At 40.3% G+C, this 19402-nt stretch overlaps 1 protein-coding gene across 3 annotated transcripts in view; it reads left to right on the forward strand.

Moving 5' to 3' along the window:
• Positions 1 to 19402, forward strand: part of CSMD3 (CUB and Sushi multiple domains 3) — a 1166921-nt gene that overhangs the window by 1032314 nt on the left and 115205 nt on the right. For 2 of the 3 annotated variants that reach the window (XM_074985642.1, XM_074985644.1), the window contains 4 exons: positions 6586 to 6774; positions 15061 to 15246; positions 16474 to 16668; positions 18927 to 19100. In XM_074985642.1, coding sequence (XP_074841743.1) covers positions 6586 to 6774; positions 15061 to 15246; positions 16474 to 16668; positions 18927 to 19100 — 744 coding nt within the window. The remainder of the gene's footprint in view (positions 1 to 6585; positions 6775 to 15060; positions 15247 to 16473; positions 16669 to 18926; positions 19101 to 19402) is intronic. The other variant, XM_074985643.1, reaches the window with a different exon arrangement.

Raw genomic sequence — 19402 nt, forward strand, 5'->3', positions numbered from 1 at the left:
CTACTTGCCACTGTAGGCCGCCTCATTGCACCATCCTATCCTTAAACCTACCTTATGAACAGTTATACTGAGTCAAACCAAAGGTCCATCTAACCAAGTATCCTGCCTTTGGACAATGGCCAATGCCAGGTTATGCAGAGAGAATGAAGAGAATAAGTAACCTCAAGTGATGCACCCAGGAATGGTGGGTTACCAGGGCTTGGGGAGGCAAGCACTCCCATCCCCAACTCTCTTCCTGAGGCCACACCCCCCACTGTGGCCCTTGGCTTTTGCCTACCCCAGACCTTCCCACACACATACAATGTCCCCAACCCAGGATAGCACATCCTCAGAGCTCCAGGTAGCCGGAAGGTGCTGTGGCACAGCTCCCAGAGGAGAATGGGAGGCACCACATGAGGCAGGTTGGGAAGGCACAGCTTTCCCCAGCCCATAAAACCTGAAATCCATGGAGCCACTCCTGTTGCCCAGTCCCAGCTAAAGCAGAGAGAGGCTAGAGATACCATCCTGGCTCATTGTAGCTGAAAACTATCGATGAACCTGTCCTTCATGAATTTATAAAATATGTTTTGAACTCTCTTATAGTCTTGGCCTTCATGAGCTTATCTCACAAACAGTTCCACAGGGTAAATATGTTATATGAAAAAATATTTCCTTTTCTTTGTTTTAAAGCTACTGTCTATTGACATCATTTGGTGCCCTCTAGTTCTTGTGTTATGAGAAAGAAATCACATTTCCTTATTAACTTTCTTCACACCACTTGAGATTTTATATACCTCTATCATAGCCCTCTTTAATCATCTCTTTTTCAAGCTGCAAATTCCCAGTCTTATTAATCTCTCCTCATATGGAACCTGTTCCATGCCCCGGTGATTGTTTTGCCTTTTTCAGTACCTTTTCCAATTCCAATATACATTTCTGAGACAGTGAGACTGTACCTCTCTACATCATTTGAGATGTACATGGAGATGGTATGATATTTTATGTCTTATTATGTATCCCTTTTATAATTATCCCCAACAGTCTGTTTTCATTTCTGACTGTCTGACTGCCATTGAATATTAAGTGAAAGTTTTTTGGTGAGCTATCCACACTAATGCAAAGATATTTTACTTTATTTGGTAACAGCTAATTTAGAACGATTATTGTATATGTATATTTGGGATTACATATTGCTATCTGCATTACTTTGCATTGATCAACTTTGAATTTCATCTGTCATTTTTTAGCTTAATCACACAAGTTTGTGAGATCCTTTTGTAAATTTTTGCAGTATACTTTGGACTAATGATCTTGAATACTATCATCTAAATTATGTGACCACATTGCTTACCCTTTTTTACAGATAATTTATGCATATCTTGAATAATACTGGTTGTAGTACAGAACCCTAGGAGACATCACTATTTTCCTCTCTTCATTCTGAAAACTGTTTTCCCTATTCTTTGGTTCTTGTCTTTTACCCGTTTACTTATCCATGAGAGAAAGTCCCTCTTATTTCCTGACAGCTTACTTTGGTGAAGGACTTCTTCAATTTTTTTTTCCAAAAACCAACCAAACAACCAACCAAACAAAAAATCCATAAGAACACAACACTAAGTACACATGATCACATTTGTCCACATGGTAGTTGACCTCCGCAAAAAATTATAACACATTTGTGAGGCATGATTTCCCTTTACAAAAAGCATGTTGACTCTTCTCCAACAAAGTATGCTCATCTGTGTCTCTGACAATTCTGCTCTTTACTGTGGTTTCTACAAGTTTTCCTGATGCTAAGATTGGATTTACTTTCTTACAAGTGCCAGGATCACCCCTGGAGCTTTTTTTAAAATGATGGTATCATATTTTAGCTATCTTTCAGACAGCAAGGACAAAAGTTGATTTAAATGCATACCGCACTTAGTAGCTAAGTAATTTCACATGTGAGTTCCTTCAGAAATCTTAGGTGAATGCCATCTGCTCCTGTTGACTTATTGTTTAATTTCTCACTTTGTTCTGAAACCTTCTCTAATGACAAATTAAACTGGGACAGTTCCTTGTATTTGTAACTTACAAAGGATGACTCGGGTTTGGGAATCTTCCTCACATCCTTGCCTTTAAGACAAATGCAAAGAATTAATTTATCTTCTGCAGAAGGTCCTTATCATTCTTTAGTGATCCTTTAGCATCTGGATCCTCCCGTTTCCCCACTGGTTATCAGACTTCCCCCTTTTGATATGAAGCTTAAAATTTTGCTGTTAATCTTTGGGCTTGTCTACACTACCACCTTCTTTCAAAGAAAGGATGGTAATAAGGGTGATGGGAGTTTACTATAGAAGTGCTGCCATGCAAAGGCAGTACTTCATTAAGCAAATCCCGCCCTGCCCCCGCCCCCCGCGGCAACTTCGAAGTTTTAAACTTCGAAGTACTGGCACGTGTCTAGCTGCATCTCACCCGCCGGTACTTTGAAGTGCTGGAGCAACTTTGAAATCCCCTTGCCCTTTACTCAAAATTTTGAGGAGTAAGGGGACTTCAATGTTGCCCTGGCACTTCAAAGTACTGACAGGTGAGCCGCGGCTAGACGCGTGCCAGTACTTTGAAGTTTAAAACTTTGAAGTTGCCGTGTGGAGGAATTTGCTTAATGAAGTGCTGCCTATGCACAACAGCACTTCATTAGTAAACTCCCAACACCCTAATTACCATCCTTCCTTTGAAGGAAGGTGGTAGTGTAAACAAGCCCTTTGAGTTTTTGCCCAGGTATTCTTCAGATTGTATCTCGGCTTTCCCAATTATATTTTTTTATAATTCATTTGCCAGAGATCATGCTCCTTTCTATTTTCCTCAACTCTTTAAAGGCTGTCCTTGTCTCTTAGTGCTTCTTTTACTTTGTTGTTTAGCCACAATGGCACTTTTTGGTTCTCTTACTATGTTTTTTTAGTTGGGGTATACATACAAGTTGGGCTTCTGGTATGCTCTGTTGTGCCTTTAAAAAGAGTCCATGCATCTTGCAAGGATTTCACTTTTGGCAATGCACTTTTTAATTTTTGCTTAACTAACTGCCCCTTTTTTTTTGTCATTCCCTCTTCTAAAATTACTGCTTCCATGTTGGGCTGAAGTGGTATTTTCCCCACTCCAGGGATGTTAAATCTAATTATATTATGGTCTCTATTACAAAATGGTTCAGCTATATTCACATTTTCATGCAGATCCTATACTTTGCTTAGGACTAAACCAAGACTTTCCTTTCCACTTGTCTCTTCCATGACTAGCAAGAAGAAGTCATTTAAGTTATCAAGATTTGATTCTACCCATATTTTATCTTTCATCCTCTCCTCTTTACTAGAACATAGAGAATTTTCACTAACAAACCCTCCCTTAAGAGATATCTCTGCACAAACAACATGTTCCTCCAAACCTGTTAGCTTTCACCCAATCCTTCGTTTAAACAAATTCTATATGACCTTTTTTAATTTTAAGGCCCAGCAATTGGGTTCCATTTTGGTTTAGGTGGAGCCCATCCTTCATGTACAGGCTCCTCCTTTCCCTAAAAGTTCCTCATCTCCTGAAAAAAATGTACATGCCCTGCTATACACCCTTGTTTTAACTATGCATTAAGGTCCTGCAGTTCTGCCTGTCTGACTGATGCAGAAAATTATCCTGGAAGGATTTCAGAGAATGCTACCATTGAGGTGTTGGACTTAATCCCTTACCTAGCAGTCTAAATTTGACTTCCAGGACCTCTTTCCTTTCCTTCTCCATGTCGTTGGTACCTACTTGTACCTTGACCACTGGCTCCTCCCCAGCACTACATATACACTGCTAAGCAGGTGGACAGCATTGAATCTCTCCTGGGTACCCACCATACAAATGCACAGCCAGAAGCAGCTCGTGTGGGAGATTCTAGGGGAATCCGTGGGGACATGCTGCTGCTCCACCCCCCTCCAGTCCCTGCTCTACCAAGGCTGCATCCCTTTCTTCCCATACTTCTCTCTTCCCACCCCTGTTCCACTCATGCCCCACCCCTTTCCAGACCATTGCCTTCCCCTTCCCCTGCTCCACCCACACCTTCCTCTTCCTGAAGAAACTCTGCACCACTTCTGGTGTGTTCACAGAAGTCGCCATCATCCCTGGGAGCGGCATGACCTGGGCATAGTGTGAGCTACTTATTGCCTTAAGTTTAAATAATGTTACATGGAGCCAGCCCACAATCCACATAAAAAAGCAAATTAAAACCATGCAAAAATTATATATATAGCTTCCAGTGGATATTAACCACCTAATTATATTTAGAAAGCTCGGCCAAAAATCTTATGAGATTATTTAAAAAAAACCAAAACTTATTTTTAAATCTTTTTTACCACACCCCTACACAAACACAATTATACAGATCTGTAGAGATGTTTTTCCTATCTTGAACATTCAGCATACCCTTGTGGATTTCTGGCTTTTAAAAAAATACAAAGAGATAGAAAAAACACTGTAAAGTAGTTGATGCAGGTTCATTCAGCCACTCAGAAGTACAATGCAGATTGTGGTACAGTAATTTCTAATAATTCTCTTTTATTTCCTAAATTGCATCATCTGTATAAAAATCTTTTGGTTATGAACAGAACAAAGTACATTAAACTCAAAAAGAAGACCTTTGATCGGTGAACTTGCTGGTTTTAATTTATTAAGGGAATTTTTCATAGTAGTAAATAGCAATATGTAACAACCTTGGCCCATGGCAGTCACCCCCTCTAGGTGGTGCGGGCTGACACAGCTCGCCCCTCCATGTCCTGCCAACCCTGGGGTCTTTCTCCTTTAAGGGACGGCTAGAGGCAAGCCCACAGGTAGAAAGCCTGGACCTCAGTTCAGGGCAGGGCAGCAGATAAACAACATTTGAGAAGCCCAGCCCTTTATTCAGGGCTGGGCCACAGGTAAACAAACAGTTTGGGAGCCCAGTGCTCAGTTCAGAGTGAAGCAGAAGTCAAGCAGACAGTTTGGAAGCCCAGCCCTCAGTTTCAGGGCTGGGCACCAGACAAGCAACAGTTGGGAAGACCAGCCTTTGGTTCAGGGCAGAGCCGCAGGTAAGCGGCGATCCACCAAACAGGGTGGCTTGGGACAGGCAAGGGGGTCACCCCTCCAAGAAGGTGGGGTAGAGGAATTCAGGCCCTCCCACTCCAATGCATCCCGGTCCGGGGCCCTGCTGGTCGCTTACACCCTGAGCTTGGCAGTGGGGATCCATACCACAACACACCATCATGGGCTCAGGGGGAGCATTCCCAGGGCCACTTCCTACCTCAGCCTCCATCAGCACTGGGTCCCAGTCCGCTTGGTCTGCCAGTCCAGGCTGGTGGGTCTCCTCTGGGTAGGTCGCCCTTGGTAGATCCAGCCAGTCAGACGGACATCTCCTTGTCGTTCGGGTAGTCCACTGGTGGCAGGACCGTGGGCTCCGGACGGTCAGAGGCCTCAGTACTGCAGGCATCAGGCAAGACTCCAGGACCATGCTCTTCTGGAACCCCAGGGTAACTAGCCACGGGCAGTCTCCCCAGTCCTGGCAGGGCCTCAACGGAGGGGGCCCTGTACCAGCATGAGGGCTCTGGTAGATCCAAGAAGTCGGGGTAGTGGCCCAACAGTAGGCTTGGCTGCAGCTGCTCAGACTGACCTGGGCACCTGGGGGGCAACTCTCGCAGGCGGGCCAGTCAGCAGCGGTTCCCTGGGTCCTGGAGCCCAGGAGCCTGGTCAGAGCCCTCCACCCTACTTGGAGGCCAGGCCTTTAATGAGCCTTGAGCCCTGCCCCTGGCCCTTCTGGTTCCAGGCGCCACCCTCTGAGGGGCGGGGCACAGGAGTCCCGTTCTGGGCCCGCCCACCAGGGTTTCTGAGTGGCCTCCTTCGCCTCTGTGTTGGGGAAGGCCACAGTGACTCGTGACACAATACAATTTTATTTCTTTAAGATATGGAACAAAATACTTCATTCTACAGTAAACTCTTTCATATCAAACATTCTGTTATCCAGAACTCTCAAATAACTGGCATTTTAACCATAAGTGAATTTTAGTTACATTTTCAATAAATACAGTCTGGTGAAAATAATACAAATAAATACATCAAATACAGTATGAGTTTACAGTGTACGATACTACTGTTGTTCATAACTAAAGTGCTCTGCATATATTTTTCTTGTTTTTCAATATCTAATCTGTTTTTATTTAGTGTTATGCATTGCTACGTGTCCCTGTCTGTTATCCAGATTATTTGAATATCTGGCAACCTCCTGGTCCTGAGGCTGCGGGATATGACACCATTTACTGTACCTTGTTCAGCAGAGAAGTTGTTACAATAGCAGCTTTTCTAATGATTCTTGACTTCACATTTGCCACCTGGGAAATAAATCCTGGAGTCCTGACTAGCGTTATTGCCCCACCTTTACTTTCTGTATAACACATTATTGAATGTAAAGAAGGATGCCATAATGAGAATCTTAATGTCTTTTCTCAGTCCTTTCCCAGGCAAGTGCTCCAAGGATTCCAGTATTGTTAGTATAGAAACTGAATATAAGTCTCTGATTTGGCTACCAAACATTATAAGAGGGGGAATAATTGTTTTGTTTTGTTTTTCCCAAAGCTCTCTATTGTAGTACTCCAGAGTCCCCTCCACATGGATTCATTGTCAGTCAAACAGGTGGACAGCTCAACAGTATGGTTCGCTGGGCTTGTGATCGAGGATTTAGGCTTGTTGGGAAAAGTACCGCTGTATGCAGGAAATCTCCATATGGATATCACGCATGGGATGCACCAGTACCAGCTTGCCAAGGTAAATATATGTAATCACAGACTAAGTGACACATTTTAGCAGACTATTTTTTTAACTGTTCCGATTTAGGTCATCAGTATCTCTGATTAAAATAAATAAAGCACAATATAATCATTTAACTTTTTTTGTTTGGGAACAAAAATCTTCCTCTCAATACAGCCTTACAAACAAAATAAATCAAAAATGGTAACATAATCTGTAAAGGTTGACAATTATTGATTGTGTGTCTGTGGATGTCATTTTGAATCACATTTTGTATACTTGTGAGCAAATTGACCTAGATAAAATGTAATCTTACTTAAATCTTCACTTAAAACTGAGGCCAACTTTTTTGATGTTCACAAAAGCTCCCTTAATTTCTATTGTTGATTAAGTTTTTTCTTTTCCTTTCCACATTTCTCAGTGTTATATGTGCTTTCTAGGATTAATGTTAAAAGTATCACATACAAATTTCATATTTATTCATTCCCATTTATGATTCACAAATATTATGAACCAGAATGTACTGGAACTCATGTGATTCCTAGTGAAAAACAAGTGGTATTTTTTAAAATAAAACAGTCTCATGATTTTGATGTCTAGAGTGATATTTTGAGCCTCAAATTGACTTTTAAATATAACCATTTGAGACAGAACTCTTCAGATTAACATTATAGTTAGCATCTCAGGTCTATGAAATAGCATGCCCAGATACACTATAATTCTTTAGTAACTAAATGAAAATGGTAGTGTGGATAACAATTTTGTTACAACATGTATTTTCTTATAAAGAGTGCTACTTTGACAAGAACGTTTATCTTATTATATACCAAACTATGAGGAATAGTCATGAAACGTAAAATGTGCTGTCTACCCTTTGTTTTCTTTAAAAACAAGTATTGTGATGTAAAAACTTGAACAAAATGATAATTCTAGTTTACTATTCATGTGAGTTTCTCAGATCATATTAATCACACAAATACAGAAGTGACAGACCTTCATTTGGGAAGTACCACCCATGTATTTTAGCTTCTTAAATGGGTGCACGCTCATTGTTCATGTTGATCTGTGGAGACAAGTAAAATTTCAGTTTATTCCATGTTAATTTTCCACAAATTCCACAAATACTAAACACTTGAACTGAAATATTTTAAACATAAGAATTTTTTTTTATATTATGCAGAGTATAATATATATAGGAGAAAAAAACAGATCAAAAAGCTGAGATTGCTGAGTTTCTGTTAAAATATTAAGAGTGAGGCCATATGTACCCAGCCCTGGTCTTCAGCCCCACTGCCAGCAACACTATGCTAAGCAGTTTTCTTGAAATTGCAAATGGTTTCCCATTTGCATTCTCATGCAGCTAATTACCATAGCTGCATGAGATTTCCCCCTCAGTAGAGGATGGTGCCAGCAGTAAAGAGGCTGTGTGGACATGCCTCTGCCGGCTAAACCCCCCTATGTTGCCAGTCCCTTATCCCTGGAATACCTGAGAATGAATTCAAGTATTTTGAACCCCTAATTTTCTTTTAAGCCTATAGTTATCACAGTTAAGTCAGTCACTCCTGGAAGTATACCTCTGTTTGTGAAATTGTGATGACATGAATTGATCAGCACTGAACAATAGAGGCTTACCATCATTCTAAAACAGCAGAAATGTAGCACTCTAAAGACTAACAAAATAACGTATTCATTGATGAGCTTTCATGGGACAGAACCACTTCTTAAGATCAATTTCATTTCCAGTACAGACTGACATTTATATGGACAGAGGACATCTCCTGCACTTACAAATATCAGTATGTATTGCAAATGAGATTGAGCTGATGAAGTGGGTCTGTCCTACGAACGCTCATCACCGAATAAATCATTTTGTTAGTCTTTACTGTGCTACATTTCTGCTGTTAGGTTTGTTGGAGTACAAGACTAACATGGCTAGCTCTCTGTTACTCATCATTCTAAAAGTTGCATTGTTTGGGTCAGATTGTACTACCTAGCTGCTGCCCTCAGCTGGGGATGAAAACAAAGTTGCACTACTCCTGAAGCAAATCCAGAAGGAATGATGCACTGAGAAGCACAGTCCTTTGTATAGCAGCACATCATCTCTCCTCTCTAAACACCGCAGTGACTTTCAGTTTTGTTCTAGTGGCATTCCAGACTTTAGTATGGGTCTTCATAATCATCAGTCACCAGTGATCCAATTTCACCAGACATCCTCTCTATCCATGATCTGCTTGTGTAGTTAGTCTCCTGTGACACACAGTACACCTAACAAATCCCAGGACAAAGCACATGAAAACCAGAGGGTTTTATTGTTGAATGCTCCATCAGAAAATATCAGACTAAGCCAAAGTCTCACCAGTTCTAGAGCAAGCTACACTTTTTTAAACTAAACCGTCAACCAGATACTATGCATAAAAACAAGCAAAAATACCCCTTACACTCCTTCCTGGAATTTGGAAGCATAAAAGGAGATTAAGGTCCACTTAGGACATCATCATGAAGCTCCTGTTCACCTCATTGAATGCTTAGATGCTATGGGGATAAGAATTATAGAAATTATTCTATAGTCATGGCATACTCATCAACGTAGTAATGTAAATTGTATTAAATGAGCATCATCATTTAGATGCAATGCAACATTTGGGCTACACCTACACTATCCCAAAACTTCGAAATGGCCATGCAAATGGTCATTTTGAAGTTTACTAATGAAGTGCTGACATACCTATTCAGCACCTCACTAGAATGCTGGTGGCCGTGGCTCTTTGAAATTGCCACGGCTCGCCACCGCACGGCTCATCCAGATGGGGGTCTTTTTCAAAAGGACCCCAGCAACTTCAAAATCCCCTTATTTCTATCTGCTGATAGGAATAAGGGGATTTTGAAGATGGTGGGGTCCTTTTGAAAAGGACCCCTGTCTGGATGAGCCACACAGTGGCGAGCCGTGGCAATTTCAAAGAGCCGTGGCCACCGTCATTCTAATGAGGCGCTGAATATGTATTTCAGCGCTTCATTAGTAAACTTCGAAATTTATAGTGTCTTCTGTAGAGAGCACGCATGCATAAATAGTACACAGAATTTCTAAATAAATCTGAAATTTAAAGAAAAAAATTGTTAGCAAATAGTGTTTTAATGAGAAAATACACACACTAAGTAAAGATATTTTCTAATTTAATTCTAAGTATGTAACACTATGAAATAACACATGAAAACCTTATCACCCAAACCTCAGAGCAGCAAAGGGCCATGGACAGAAAATTTCTGCTATCCCCTTTGCATTCTATATGCTTTTTCTCTCCTCCTTTTTTCCACCTCCAAGCCCTTTCCCATCAGGTCTACCTGATTCACTGTCTTGAACTGAAGTTTTGCTCTTTTGGATCCCCACTATCTTTTAACATTAAGGTTTAGCATTTATATGTGTAATCAATAAAAATAATCATGTGACTCATTTATGAACAATTATAATTATTTATGATTAGTTTCTGTTCTCCTTCACCCGCCCTCCTAGGGTCCTTTTTAAAAATAATACTACTTAATGTGTATACAACTCATGTTATTTGTTGATTTCAAAGTATGTAATCATAGAATACTAAAAGTGAAAGGGACTTCATGAGGACATCAAGTCCAGTCCCTGCACTCATAACAGAACCAAACACCAACTAGGTCTACCCTGATGGATGTTTGTTTAACCTGCTCTTAAATATCCCCTATGATGGAGATTCCACACCCTCCCTAGGCAATTTATTCCACTGTTTTTCTCCCTAACAGTTAGTAAGCTTTTCCTAATGTCCAACCTAAGCCTTTCATGCTGCAATTTAAGCCCATAGCTTCTTGTCCTATCAATAGCAGCTAAGAAGAATAATTTTTATCCCTTGTCCTTTTAACACTCTTTTAGATACTTGGAAACTGCTATTATGTGCCCTCTCAGTATTCTGTTTTCCAAACTAAACAATTTCATTTCTTTCAGTCTTATATCATAGATCATGTTTTCTGGACCTTCTCCATTTTCTCTAGCTTTTTACTGAAATGTAGTGCCTAGAACAGGACACAACACTCCACTTCAGGCCTCAACAGTCCAAAGCAGAGCAGAAGAATTACTTCTTGTTTACAAAACTTCTTTGTGTCAAGGAATGATGCTTTCTTTTTTTTGAAACAGGGTCACACTGTTGACTCAATTTTTGCTTATGGTCCACTACGACGCCCAGATCCTGTTCTGCAGTTATCTTTCCTAAACAAGTACTGCCCATTTTGCATGTGTGCAAGTGATTGTTCTTTCCTAAGTGGAATATTTTGCATTTGTCCTTATTGAATTTCATCCTGTTTACCTCAGACCATTTCTCCATTTTGTGCAGATCATATTCAATTGTAATCCTGCCCATCAGAGTATTGGCAACCCCTCCACATTTTGTATCATCCACAAATTTAATAAGTGTAATCTCTATGCCATTATCATAGTCATTGATTATTGTATTGAACAGAACTGGTACTAAAACTGATTTCTGCAGAATCCCACTCATTATGCTCTTCCAGAATGACTGTGAACAATTGGTAACTATTCTCTAATAATGGTTATCCAGCCAGTTATACACCCACATTATAGTAACTTTGGCTATTTTACAAAAGCTGAGAAAATATTGTTATTCCCATTTTAGAAGCGGAGAAATTGAAATGTAGGAAGTTTACAAAAGCTCTCTCCAAACATTTTACCTTGTGTCCCTGCTTATCTCTGTCCATCCCCTTTCCCTTTACAGAAATAAAGGGAAACAAGAAGGTTTTTTATAAATATAGTAGAAACAAGAGGAAGACCAGGGACAGGGTAGGACCATTGCTCAGTGAGAAGGGAGAAACAGTAAAAGGGAACTTGGAAATGGCAGAGATGCTTAATGACTTCTTTGTTTCGGTCTTCACTGAGAAGTATAATGAAAAATCACATAGAAAAAAATCACATAGAAAAAATACATGTCTGCAAGTCACCAGGGCCTGATGAAATGCATCCTAGAATACTCAAGGAGCTGATAGCGGAGATATCTGAGCCTTTATCTATCATCTCTGGAAAATCATGGGAGACAGGAGAGATTCCAGAAGACTGGAAAAGGGCAAATATAGTACCCATCTATAAAAAAGGAAATAAGAATAACCCAGGAAACTACAGGCCAGTCAGCATAACTTCTGTGCCAGGAAAGATAATGGAGCAGGTAATTAAAGAAATCATCTGCAAGCACTTGGAAGGTGGTAAGGTGATATGGAACAGCCATCATGGATATGTAAAGAACAAATCATGTCAAACCAATCTGATAGCTTTCTTTGATAGGATAATGAGCCTTGTGGATAGGGGAGAAGTGGTAGATGTGATATACCTAGACTTTAGTAAAGCATTTGATACAGTCTCACATGATTTTCTTATAAAAAAAAACTAGGCAAATACAGTTTAGATGAGGCTACTAAAAGGTGGGTGCATAACTGTCTGGATAACCGTACTCAGAGAGTAGTTCTTAATGGTTCTCAATCCTGCTGGAAAAGTATAACAAGTGGGATTCCGCAAGGGATCTGTTTTAAGACCTGGTCTGCTCAATATCTTCATCAACGATTTAGATATTGGCATAGAAAGTAGGCTTATTATGTTTGCAGATGATACCAAGCTGGGAGAGGTTGCAACTGCTTTGGAGGTTAGGGTCATAATTCAAAATGATCTGGGTAAATTGGAGAAATGGTCTGAGGTAAACAGGATGAAGTTTAATAAGGACAAATGCAAAGTGATCCACTTGGGAAGGAGCAATCAGTTTCACACATACAGAATGGGGAGAGACTGTCTAGGAATGACAACAGCAGAAGGGATCTAGGGGTTATAGTGGACCACAAGCTAAATATGAGTCAACAGTGTGATACTGTTGCAAAAAAAGCAAACATGATTCTGGGATGCATGAACAGGTGTGTTGTGAACAATACATGAGAAGTCATTTTTCCGCTCTACTCTGCGCTGGTTAGGCCTCAGCTGGAGTATTGTGTCCAGTTCTGGGCACCGCAGTTCAAGAAAGATGTGGAGAAATTAGAGAGGGTCCAGAAAAGAGCGACGAGAATAATTAAAGGTCTAGAGAATGTGACCTATGAAGAAAGGCTGAAAGAATTGGGCTTGTTTAGTTTGGAAAAGAGAAGATTGAGGGGTGACATGATAGCGGTTTTCAGGTATCTAAAAAGGTGACATAAGGAGGAGGGAGAAAACTTGCTCTTTTTGGCTTCTGAGGATAGAACAAGAGGCAATGGACTTAAACTGAACCAAGGGAGCTTTAGGTTGGACATTAGGAAAAAGTTCCTAACTGTCAGGGTGGTCAAACAGTGGAATAAATTGTCAAGGGAGGTTGTGGGATCTCCATCTATGGAGATATTTAAGAAAAGGTTAGATAGATGTCTATCAGGAATGGTTTAGACAGTACTTGATCCTGCCATTGGGACAAGGGGCTGGACTCGATGGCGTCTTGAGGTCCCTTCCAGTCTTATGATTCTATGATCTTACCCAATTCCAAACTTGGACTGGAAGTGGAGGTGTGGGTCTGAGAGAGAGGACACCAACTGGCATACAGGGGAAGTGTGGAGTGCGGGGCCAGCAGCCAGGGCCAGGAGTAGAGCTGCTGAGTAGTGCTCCATGGGGGCTGAGCCATGTCTCAGCTGTGCCCCCTGCACGTTCCTCCATGCCCCGTGAGAGCAGTACACCCCAAGGTTACACAGCATATTAGTGGAAGACCAAGGTAAAGAACGAGATCTCTAGAGTCTCGGTCTAATATCTTATCTATAGGACCATGCTGCTCCTGTTATTTTGCTCTACCCTGCTGTGTCATCATTCACCCCATCACAGGTTGGCAATACCAGATCATGTCATCATTATTACTGTGCTGCCGCTGTCAGCAGCTCTGCTTTCTGAGCTGTGGGGCTGACCAGAAGCCTCGGTTCTCCTGCTGCCCACTTCTGATGTCAGTGCTGCCAGCAGCAGCAGGGCAGAAGTAAGACTAGCAGTAGCACAACTCCTTCACGACTACAATAAACGTCCACCCCCAACTCCATCTTGGGTCAGGACTGCCTACAGTTAAAACACTGTGGAATTTCAGACTAAAATAGCTGAAATAATGAAATGTATGAGTTTTTGAAATTGATCAAAATGGACAGTGAGTTTGGTTGAGCCTTAATGATGCTCAAACCACTGAACTATCCCTCCCCTCCTCCAGGTGGCCCTGTGGCAGAAACTGGCTGCAAGCCTAATAGGGGAATTGACATCACCCTGGACAGAGTTAGCCAGATCCCACCCTCAAAACCCTGAATAAAACAGACAAAATCTTATGGGGTATTCTTGGCTGCATAGGGGAGCACAAGATCATCTGGACCCCATTAAACCTTACTTCTGTGCTGCTGTCTACAAAGCTGAGCCTGCAGTCAGGAGCTGACTCTCTCTGGCCTCCCAGTGCTGAAGGCCATAGGGCAAAAGTAAGAATGGCATGATATGGTATTGTGACCCTTATTTCGGTGCTGCCTTCAGAACTGGGTGGCTAGTGAGGGGCAGCTGTGATCCTCCTGCAAAAATACCTCGTCTCAAAAGAACCTTGTGACCCCTCCTGCAAATCCACCTTTGGTCAGGACCCCTAATATGAGAAACACTGGTCTCCCCTCCGAACTCTGTATAGTACAGGGTTAAAGCAAAAGACCGGATTTCACTGTACTGTATGTGTTTTTCATGGCTGTGAATTTGGTAGGGCCCTATTCATCATACTGTGCAATCTGAAAGGATAGCTGAAGGGTTGCTGAACTATAACCCTCATTTCTTCCCCAGTGCCAGAAACCCTTAAAAGGACAGATTAATGGACCATAAACTTCCCAAGGTTTAGTTCCTTTTGAAAATTTAGAACCCATTAAATCTGTGTGGTCTTATAACATACACTAATAAATTACATAGAAGGTAGCCATGTTAGTCTGTTTCAGAAAAAAAAGAACCAAAAGTAAAAACAAAAATAAAAAATAAACAAACAAACAAGGAGTCCTGTGCTACCTTAACATGTAATGAATCTATTTGGCTATAAGCTTTCATGGGCTGGAACCCACTTTGTCAGATGCATCAGTGGGTTCCAGTCCACAATATTTTATGCCCAAATAAACTTCTTAGCCTTTAAGGCACCTCAAGATGCCTCATATTTTACCAATAAATTACTGATCCCTGTTCACAAGTTGTACATTTTGAGATGATATGCAAAGCATTTGAGACAAGATATAATTTATCACGAAGAGATAAATAACATATTGCTTTTGTTTTTGTTAATTCAGCAATATCTTGTGGAATTCCCAAAGCTCCATTAAATGGTGGAATCTTAACTACAGATTACTTAGTTGGCACTCATGTTACATACTTTTGCAATGATGGGTATAGACTGTCATCCAAGGAGCTTACTACTGCAGCCTGCCAGCCAGATGGTACATGGAGCAATCATAATAAAACACCTCGTTGTGTAGGTAAGTAGCACTGCAAAAATCACTCTAAGAACTTTCCCGTATATTATTTTAATTAGTCAAAGGAGCTCAGTTTCAAATTATATTAGTTCTGGTTTTGGTTAATTAATACAATGAGACATCTGAGTACATTGAACTTGTTTTGATCGTATCTATATCTATATCCACATATATAATCAAACATGCATTGTATTAGTATTAATATATGATTATAGTATAGTAGTATTAGTATGTGTAGTATATTATTAGTAGTATATAATTATATATTATGTATAGTATAGTAATTAGTATTAGAATGCATGTATTTCTTGCAACCAATTACAGATAGATAGATAGATAGATAGATTGGCTGCAACCAGCAGTGACAGCTGGAAAATAAATACATTATAGAATGCATTAAAGTTAATAGCTTAAGTCCCATTCCATGACATTCCTGCTTCAGCAGCTGGCAGGATCTTCATGTCCAAGTCAGAGGAGTTTTAGGCAGATCTTAGACCCTCCTGGACACTTTCTGTTTCATCCTCAGGGGTAGCTGCATAGAATCAAAGCAGGTTACAACCCTACCCTGCCACCCATGTACTAATGACCCCAAACCACTTAGACTCCACGGTGTATCTAGACTAGCCCCAAACTTCTAAGGCGACATGGCAGTTAGGGTGTTGGGAGATTACTAATGAAGTGCTGTGGTGCATATGCAGCATTTCATTAGTCAATATCTCCACCGTGGCAACTTCGAAGTGTGAAACTTCGAAGAGCCAGCTTGCATATAGCCGCAGGTCAACTGTGGGTATTTCGACGTGCCTGCACTACATCGAAGTCCCTTTACTCCGAGTGAATCTTGGGGTTCTAATGTGCAAAACCTTTCAGAGCATGGAGTGAGAGGTGCTCCCTCACCATGCTAAGCCCATGATAGTAAGAGGTTAGGAATCTGCTGAAAGATTCTTATTTCTTGTGGGGAGCAAGAGCACAGGATCCAGAGATGAGACAAAAGTTCTTTTCAACCAAGAAAGATCTACTGTGCTTATGACTGCGTACAATAGGATTACTGTTTAGCCTTAGGCAGGTTATGAAAACAGACACAGACTCCAAATGGAAATGTATTATGATTAAAATTTAACACTGAACTCATAAGCACAAATATTCTCTAATTCATATGCTTGTTAACTTGTGCTTCTTGAGCCAGAAATACCGGTCTCACAGGGTTTCCTGTTATATATATATTTTTTTAAGTGGTTACATGTCCAAGCATCAATTCCTTTACACTGGAACATGGAAGATGGCGAATAGTGAATGGCTCACATTATGAGTATAAAACAAAAGTTGTTTTTAGCTGTGATCCAGGCTATTACGGTTTGGGACCGGCCTCTATTGAATGTCTTGCTAATGGAACATGGAGTTGGAGAAATGAGCGGCCTTACTGCCAAAGTGAGTATATATTGTGTGTAAACTTTACTTGTATAAGGAACGCAGAAAAAGATTTCCCTCCCATCCCCAATTTTGTAGAATAGCAGAACCCTTCCTAAGCCACAGTTCCTTTGATAGGACCCAGGCCAATCTTTGTAAAGTTATATGCATTATTTGCTTATGAAAATTAGGAGAATTACATTTAGGGCAATAGGGCTGTACACACCTGAACACTCTTTTGAAGTCTCTCTCACTCGCACACTGTGTATGTGATATCTTATGCCCAAATCTATTCATTGTTAAGGTGCCACAGGACTCATCATTGTAGTCACTAGCACAGGTACACAGAGTAGGGTGGGAGATGACCAGAGCCCAGGGATTCTTTCCCCACTACTCTGCAAACCCCACGCAAGCATCAGACACAGTAGCCTTCTGGCCTTCGTGAAATGTAGGGACTGTTCTATCATAGAGCTAACAATGGTACAATCCACCCATAAAGTGTCAAGAAAGGTGACTAGGTGCTCCAGGAGCATAGCCCAGCTGTCACAATTACCTGGCACAAGGGAGAAATAGGGATTATTTTCCCCTCAGTAGCTTCCTTACAATTTGCATCATCTCCAACAAAAACTAGTATCATAATAGGACCACTGGCTGACATGTGCTTTAAGAGAGAGAAGTGAATATGAAGTATAATGGAGACCAGTACTTTCAAAAAAGAAAACTAAAATATTTAATCTTGTGTGACTAAACAGAGGTATCTATGAGAGTCAGATCGCTTTTACATAGATTCTCAATGACCCAGTGTTTGAAAGACTTTGAACTTGTATCAGTATCTGGGGACTACACAACCAGTATTTCCTTGTTTTCCCCTTCTAATGCACCAAATTACTTTAATTCTGCTGGAAAGAGCATCAAAACTAATCTTTATGGTGAATGTCTATATAAAAACTCTAACATAATATACAGATATGCCAATGTATAGTAGACAACAACTATTAATAGATAAAGGACTCCAAAATACAATCAAAATATTTAACAATTTTGAACATGAATAATTAAACATGATTTTCATCTTCTTGGGAATTCCAAACTTAATGTGATGGCTTTTGCCCTCTTCCCAAATGGGAGTTCTGGTAAAATAATATAGACTTGTCATTGTTGACACATTACATGTAAATTCTCCTTTGACTCTTCCAAAGAGAAAGTAGTAATTTATCAACTCTTCAGAGAGCTGTCTACAGCAAAATACCAGCCTTCTATATTGTGCTAAGTCCTCATTCATCTAACTGTACGCCTACAGATTTTCAGAGAGCACACTGAAATTGTTTCCTTCTGGCATTATTTTTTTTTTGAGGCTATGTCTACAAAACTGGCATTTTGTTGACAAAACCCAGGGAGCATCCAGATTCCCAAGGCATTCTGTTGACAGTAAATCAACAGAATGCAGCACTTTTGTCAACTGCCATATCACACTCCCCAAGAAGTATAATGCCTGTGCCAGCAGAGATCTGTTGACAGAAAGCCAGTCTGGACATTCTGGGGGGAACTCTGTTGACAGTCAAGGCTTCCAGGACACAGTGCAGCCCTGTCTGCTGTGCTTGTGGTCGGCTGTTTTGCCGATGGATTGGCCAGGCAAATTGTCCGCTCTCTGTCAACAGAGTGCATCACTCTTGCAATCTGCTTGGCAGTTTGGCTTTGATCCATCAACAGAAGTTTTGTTGGAAGGTATCTTCTGACAAAAATTTCTGTTGACAAATTGCTGTAATCTAGACATAGCCTAGGATAAAATATTTTCTTCTTGTAAATCAGACAATTCTCTGGATTGTGACTAAAATAATGGGCTCACTGAAAAAAGCTAATCTAGTATTAAGACTCTGTATTTCATAAATGATAAGGCATATTCTATATACTAGATAGAAATTAAATAAAATAACCTTAGTCCGAAGGAGCTCAAATATGCTGTTTTGCAAAACAATAAGAGAGGTAGCCTAGAAATGTGTATATTTCATTGGCAAAAATTAGATAAATATGAATGATGTTCAATTAGTAAAATAGTCTTACCAGTTTTTTAAATAATTTTAGAGTGATAATGTAAAATATTTTATAAGTTGAGCATGAGTCCTCGTGGCTTGTATTTTTTTTACACACTAGTTTTTGTATCCATGCTCTCACAGACCAGAATAGACTACCTTCCAGAGTTTATTTTAACCAGTCAAAAATATGTGTTAAATATTTTTAGAGTGAAGTGCCATACCAAATGTGTATCTTTTTTCTTAAAGTTATTTCTTGTGGAGAACTGCCTGTACCTCCCAATGGGAATAAGATTGGAACTCAAATCACATATGGATCTACAGCTATATTTACTTGTGATTCCGGATTCATGTTAGTTGGCTCTACTGTAAGGGAATGTCTGTCTTCTGGACTTTGGAGTGGAACTGAAACAAGGTGCTTAGGTATGGAAACTGTAAGAAACCCCTGCTGGCATTCTTTTACAAACTTTTTCTTTCACAGGCATCAACAATCAAGCAAAAAAGAACTTTCTTCTATACACAGAATCCTTATAACTATGATGAGTCCTAACTTTTTCTTACCAGTATGTATCTATAGGGGGAACCCGGCAATCCGATTAGTTTTTTATTGACTGTATCCATCCCTGTATTTTACAAGAGCCTCCAGTTTAGAGGACTTAAATGAACCTGCATTCCTACTGATGTACATAGTCATTCATATATATTTCTTTCAAAAATCTGCTTCC

Source organism: Carettochelys insculpta, chromosome 2 (assembly GCF_033958435.1).
Source record: "Carettochelys insculpta isolate YL-2023 chromosome 2, ASM3395843v1, whole genome shotgun sequence".
Lineage (NCBI taxonomy): Eukaryota > Metazoa > Chordata > Testudines > Carettochelyidae > Carettochelys > Carettochelys insculpta.